Source organism: Cydia fagiglandana, chromosome 1, assembly GCF_963556715.1.
Source record: "Cydia fagiglandana chromosome 1, ilCydFagi1.1, whole genome shotgun sequence".
NCBI classification, from domain to species: Eukaryota; Metazoa; Arthropoda; class Insecta; order Lepidoptera; family Tortricidae; genus Cydia; species Cydia fagiglandana.
This window is the reverse complement of record NC_085932.1, coordinates 6929004-6936254: the sequence shown is the minus strand read 5'-3', so window position 1 is coordinate 6936254 and position 7251 is coordinate 6929004. Positions and strand designations below refer to the sequence as shown.

Sequence of the window (7251 nt, the reverse complement as noted above, 5' to 3'; positions counted from 1 at the left end):
GACCAAAAAAGCCGAATGCGCGTCGATACATCTGGGGAGACCCTAATCTAACAGTGTATGGCATAATTTAGTCGTTCCCCGGCACAGACAAAACATCCTCCAGACTTAGCATAGTCGCGCTACCCCCTCTGCCACGCATACGGTAATTTTACTCCATGTTCATTGTTCGAGTCGAAAGTGTCTTTGTGTAACGTCCGTGTCTTTGAACGGACCAATCACGGCACGGGACTTCACTCACCTCGTCCCGCGCACCCCCGCATTTTTGGCATCATCGGTTGCATGAAATGATTGCTCTAAACTCGGTCTAGAGGATTCCTAGTCTATGTTCCCCGGGTAAGTACGTATAGTTTAAATAAAAAAACAACTACTTAAAAATACACATTTTATTCCAGTTTCATGCACATCTACAGTTTGTTTACTAAAGAGTAACAGTGTGATATCGTGCTGGGTCTCTATCCAGTCGGTCCTATAAAAACCTCCAATCTATACTAAACAATTACAAAACTTAATGTAAAGTAATGCATAATGCAACAGGCTTGAGCAGTATATAAATAGGTACTTTGGAATACTAGTGTCGAGTCAACGACAGTAACTATTTTAATTGGTTGATCATAGTGAACAGTTAACTGTGATCAACCAATTAAAATCTACGGCAACCATAGATCAGGAATGACGTAAAAAATTAAGTTCAAGGAATTTACAATTTTACATCTTTTCGTGGCCAAAAAGTATACTTAAACCATATATCTTTATGTTAATGCCAACTGAAGGATGATTCACGCTAAAACGATCCGGGTCCGGGCAGAGGCTTCCGACACTTCGTTTTGTATGACGGGTAATCGGTGATCATGTGTTGCTTTCTATAGAAAACTGAAGTATCGGACCCGGCCCGGGCCTGGACCGTTCTAGCCTACAACAAACATAACCGTACTGCAGCGAACCAAGCCATGTATCCCATAACCACGACCCAACACAGTATGAGACACGGAGGCTTATTTAAGTATTATATACGTTTTTATAATAAATCATAACGTAGCCAGCCTCATTTTTGTGGTATTAGTGGATAGCCACGTCATGAACTTGTCATTCTGACGAGACGAATATAAGACTCATTAATCTAGACTGATGTTGTTTCATATGATCTGTTCTGTTACGACCTTAGCAATGTTTCCATGCGAGCTTAAGTAATATTTTTATTCACGAACACAACATCGAAATGAAATTTACAACGTAACTTTTTAGTTACTTACTAAGTAATATCCAAGATATGGCTTTAATACAAATTAATATACATACTGACACTGACAAGCCTGTTTCATTATGATAACGAAAATTCAGTAAGAACTAGAAACCTATGTCGGTGATTGATCAGTACGGCTAACATTAGTTTGGCATTGACATAAACGCTATCGTGGACGTAATTTACTTTCTATATATATATCTTTCGCACTAATATGTAATCGCAGTGTATCTGTCTGTGATGCATAGAAAGTAAATTACGTTCACGATAGCGTTTATGTCAATGCCAAACTGATGGTAGCCGTACAGAGCACCTAGTACTCTATATTTTATGAGAGTAAATTTAACCCAGGAACAGACAGTTGACGAAATGAATTTTCTAGTAAGATAACATTTTGTTCACGTAGGTACGTACCGTACGTAACATGCAAGACTACAGAACGTTCATTGGAATAAAAAATGTTTGGATATTTGCAATGGAAGAATATACTCGGAATCCTTTTTTATTCAATCACGTCACTGTCAATTTCACAAAATTATTCAGTAGTCAGTTGTTTGGAATACATTGTCATTTTATTACATTTAATTCGTAATTATTGCATGCGTTATGCTTAACACATTCATAGTAGCTTCAGGTAACATGAGGAGGAACGTGAAATTGAACCTGAATAAATATCTTCCAGTATATTTATTTATTATTGCTTTCATTTTAGTTAGGTACATGGAACTTTTCGTTAATATTACTTTAATACCCAAATTACCAGATCCTTTGCAAGAATCACCTTCGATTCCTAGTTAAGTGTTTTGATATTTATATTGAAACTTTTTTGTTACAAACAAGAAATGTACAACTAACAGACGCCTCAAATTAATACTGCTCAAATACAAAAGATAGTGTCCATCGTTAAATATACGTAACACTTCCCTAGTTGACTGACTCTTTCATATTTCAAGCTTTAAATCGCTGCACAGCTGCAATAGTATATGTAGAATCGTGGAATTGTGTTGTTGGTTTTGGTAAGTGTTTTAGGTTTTATTAGTGTGTTTTATATTACTGTTTGTGTTTAACAGTCTCTGTGAGTGAGTAGCCCGTCTTTTTTCTCTTATTCGTGAAGATTATTTTATTATTGTTCTCTAAATGAATAATATGACACGACTTTAGTTTTTTTTTACATTGCGGAGTAAATAATGTTTGTTATAATTTTACTATAAAGTATGTACTTTAGTTAGCGAACGAAGCGATAAGCGAACGTATTAAAATCTTTATTGAAAAGCACTGTAAATAAGTTAATGTTAACTACACGAATAACGACAAATGTGTCTACTTATTAATCCGCTTTTAACTGAAACCCGCAAAAATGTTTATTTTGAAATATCAAAGAGCCAACCTTTTTAAATTAAGGGAGATACCCTGATATCGATTTAACTATACTTATTGATCACTACATAATTCCATTCGGAAAATGTCCATAGTAAAATCTAGTATTTACACTGTATTTACATTTACTAAGAAATCTACTTCATACTTAATGGTCTTAAACTTAAAACATGAGTGGGTGAAACTTTGGTATTGTATTTATACGGCGCGAATGTCCAATTTTATACCTTAGGCTACTGACAATAAAGCACAAATAACTTTTTCTTACTCACGCTCAAAATAATCAATGATTCAACCTCTTTCTACTGAGAATATTCAAGTCCCGCCAGATTACATACACGTTCGTAGAAATAAACAAACCGCGCTGAATGTTAAAATTGATATTCAGCTTACAATCTTAGCATTATAAGAACAGTGCTTAGAATAGATCGTCCGTTAGGATCTCTACACAGGAGAAATTCATTGCAGCAATTTATTTTGTGCTTTTAGGCCGTTTCAGTTACAAAAATATGGTTATATGTAGTTATAGTGTACCACAGCTGTGGTCCTGTGCACAGGAGGTAATCCAGTAAGCATAGGTTTAGCATTTAAATGGAACTTCCATTTACGACAGGATATCGGAAATTTAATCAAACAATCGATTTTTACACAAAGATGTACGTATTTTTCGAAATGTGAGATTAGTTTATAAAATTGTATTACAAATACTACGTACTGAGTTACCAATTGTTTTAAAAATAGAATGAAATTCTCTACCCCTAGTGTAAATATCATTCAATAGCGTGACGTGACATACGCGTTTGTGTTTGTAATTTTGTATGGGATTTTGAGTTTCAAAAACGTCCCGCTCGCTCGGTGCGCTGTTCAAAATCCCATGAAATAATAGACGTAACTCAAACGGTAATGCTCGTCACGCTATCGAATAAAGTTTACACTAGGGTTTCTGTTCGAAGATTATTTTAGTAAAACATTTACGGTTTGGCTTTGTGAACAAAACTAGGACACTTGATTTGATTTTGTGAACCAACTTTTTGGGAGGTATTCCAAACATAGCTATTTTATGAACGATCTCCAATTTAACTTGTGGAACAATTCTAGTGATTGTTTTAAAATATTTATTAAGACTTGGATTGGACTACTTTCGAGAGCTGCTTATTTTAATGCAAGTACAATGGTTCCGCAGTCTTTCTGCTTTCAGAGAATTTGCATAATTCTTTAAAATAACACTTAATAAAAGGGAGCCGGGATTCAGCCCCTCCTTTACACTAAAATGGGAGCACACTTTCAGGAATTCCTAAACAAAACTTTTTCTTATCAATTATGCCGTACAGTGTAAAAGCTTCTAAAGGTGACGTTCGGATGTCAATGGCAGCGACATAATTCTTTGATAAATTGAGTGATGTTCCCTGCCGCATTTATGACGTTCATTTAGTTACTCAATTTATCAAGTGAATTGACAGATACAGCGGCGACAACAACGACTCCGCAACAGTGCTGAGATCCAAACGTCACCTTAACGGTACCCACTCGAACTTACGAACAATAGTATAAATTCAGTCGCTTTATCACTTCGCTAGCGTTCCAGATATTTTTCACGCATTATCATGTCGCCGACGTCACATGTCGTTCGCTTCACCGACGTAGCCCTCATCTGGGCTTTCCGAACAGATGTCGGACGCGCATTTAGCGTTGGACACTTGAGGTAGCGGCTTGAGTACGGCCTCCGTGCCTTCACCGGGTAATCTCTCTGTCGTTTGTGTATCCACACATCTCGTTTCAACCTGATAACCGCACCGTCCCGTACCCTCTGCTATCCCTACAGGTACCATCACTGCACAAGTTCCCTTAGGATTCACCCAAGACGAGCAAGGCTCAACCGGCGCGCAGCATGGTCCAACGGATTCTGTCTTATATCCCTCCGGCGGCGACGGCACAAATTCTTCGTTGTAATACACGGTCCCGTTCCCTACGTAAGCGATTTGTCGGTTCCGCGGCACGGGGTACCCTTCCAGTGTCCGCCTTACATTTGTTCCGTTAAGCATTTCTAAATTGGCACAAGGCGGCGTATTGAATTCCATGTCCTTAGCAAACTTGCATACAAGCTTTTGACCTTTCGGCCTATTGTGAGGCAAAGTTTGATAAAAAGGTCCTATTACGGAATAATTGGACATTATGGGAGGTCGGCATGGGTGTTTTGGTAGGCCATAATCGTAGGGGTAGCCTTCGCTGTCAAGGAAGCAGCCGGGGTTGAGATGTACATCGGCCGAGTGTTGGTACATATTGTTAACGGGATTAGGCGGAATGTTAACGTTGCTGAGCGCCTGCTGGTCCTGCCACGTCACTTGCCGCGGCGGCGTAGGCGCGGAGAACGTCGTCTCCTCTTCGAATCCGTCACTCGCGACCTGTGCTTTGTACACGGAGAGCGCGGTGTTCTCGTTTTGCGCATTGTTAGCGACGGTTTCAGCGTCACTAATTAGGTCAGGGTTCCTGTCGACGAAGCCTTTGATGTTATTGCTTTGATACAGCTCGCTCGGCTCGTAGTCGCGGCCCTGCACCATATAGTGTAGAGAGTGTCGCGAGTGTGCGTTCACGATCACCGAGCCGTTATTCTTGGTTAGCAGACCGTTATTCCGCGCCGCGGGCAACAGCTGGTTGCACAGCGCTACGTCTTTCCCACTTTCCTTCTTTTTACGACTTCTAGTGTCCGTTTTAAATTTTAGTAGAAATACTGCTATTATTGCAATAAGTAGGACGATAATTAGAAAAACTATTGTAACTATTACCACTAAATGCCGTTGAGGAAACGTAACTACTATCACTACTGGCTCCTCTTTGACGATTATTTTTACAGTGTAGTTGGCCAGCGCCCGCCCTGCTGGGTTTTCGGCCAAACACGAATAAGTCCCGTTGTGTTCGTTACCTACATTATACATGAAAAGTTCACTTTTTTTCTCAGTTTCACCACTTTCCACATAATACATGTCACGAATCTCCGATTGTTGATTCGAGGAATTATGGATTACTAGTCCTCGGTACAACCAGGTCACTTTAGCCTCCGGGAAGGCCTTCACGACGCATTCAAGCGTCACATTGTGCCCCTCATTAGTTTCTAAATAGACAGAGGCAGGCGTTAGTTTTGGCAAACAAGCCAGCTCGGCTTCAGCGACTGCGGTGATGGCGCGTTTCTGCAAACGCGCGGGGAGCGAGCAAATTGGCTCCACAGCGTGCGGCATGTTGAAATTTAACAACCACCCATGTAAATCCCTCAAATGGCAGTCACAGTTCCAATTATTATTCTGCAGGTAGATCCCTCGCAACGTGTCAGGGAATAAATTGTCACCTTTGATATTCGACAGTCTATTTCCATTCAATCGCAGCCATTCTAAATGATTTAAGCCGGAAAATGCGTCGTTCTCGATTGTTTCGATATTACAATCGCTCAATTCCAACGTGTTCAAGTAAGAAAGACGCTGAAAACAATGAGTTTTGATACTCGTTATAGGGTTGTTATTGATTGAAAGTCTCATCAGCGAAGGAAAATAGACAAAATTCGTCGAAGGCACGACCGTTAGATAGTTATTAGAGAGGTCTAACTCGACAAGATTCGCGAGTCCTTTGAACGCGTGGTTATCGATCTTTTGGAGCTTGCACCGCGGCAGATAGATCTTCTGCAAGTCGAGTAATCCGAGTTTTTGGAACGTTTCCTTCTGAAGGACTTGAAGATCGTTGCCCGAGAAATCGAGGACCTGCGTCTCGGAGTCCAGCGAACTGGGTATAGTTTTGAGTTCTTTTTCGGAGCACTCGACGTAGCGCTTCCCGTTCTTCCACTTGCAAATGCACTGTTGAGGGCAGGCGATGGCGGGCACCAGGAGACACGTGGTGCACAGCGCCAGAAGACGCATGTCGAGGCTCACTCTCATCGTGTCTCACGCCATCCGCGTCTCACTCGCCGCGATCATTATCTGGAACAAACAAAAAACCGATTAGAACGTCGCCGCGGGCGTTGACATCTGAGCCTACCCATTGTTTTATCAGATCGGTCCCTATTCAATGGAAGGATCATTGAATCGGTGTTACAAATAGATTTTATTCTCGAGTCCACATGTGACAACGCGATCCTTGTCTTAATATAACTCAGGTATTAATACGTCCTAATGAGATTTGGGTACAAAGTATAGGTACCTATGGATGTTCCAAGTCAATAGCTTTAACATCACTGCGTCATTCCGAAATTAATTTCATCTTGACGAATTGTCTGTTCAGAGGGCCTACCGCGTACCACGTTCGACATGTTGCCTCTCTGTCGCACTTGTAAATTCGTACGTAAGTGTGACATGAGGCAACACGTAGAACGTGGTTCGCGGTAAGCCCTCAGTATTCTACATACAAATTTTCGTCAAAATAAATACGAAGCTAATTACTGAAGTAAACAAATTCAATCTAGGATTATGATTTTCGACGAGTGGTAGATTGTTTCATTTGTAAACATTGTATCGCGAGATCGAGACGAGGGGTAAAGCAAAGTACAACTTGGAAATGAAACAGAGTATTAAAATTAAAACAGAATTTAATGGGCTTAAATTAAAAGTAACGGGACTGACAGTGACGAAGGTTGGCGACATCGTTTTTTACTT

The 7251-nt window shown here is 40.3% G+C and overlaps 1 protein-coding gene across 1 annotated transcript in view; it reads right to left on the bottom strand.

Moving 5' to 3' along the window:
• Positions 1-368: 368 nt before the first annotated feature.
• Positions 369-7251, bottom strand: part of LOC134680053 (uncharacterized) — a 113920-nt gene continuing 107037 nt past the window's right edge. Inside the window, exon 2 of the mRNA XM_063539052.1 lies at positions 369-6579. Coding sequence (XP_063395122.1) covers positions 4234-6537 — 2304 coding nt within the window. The 5' untranslated portion in view covers positions 6538-6579 and the 3' untranslated portion in view covers positions 369-4233. The remainder of the gene's footprint in view (positions 6580-7251) is intronic.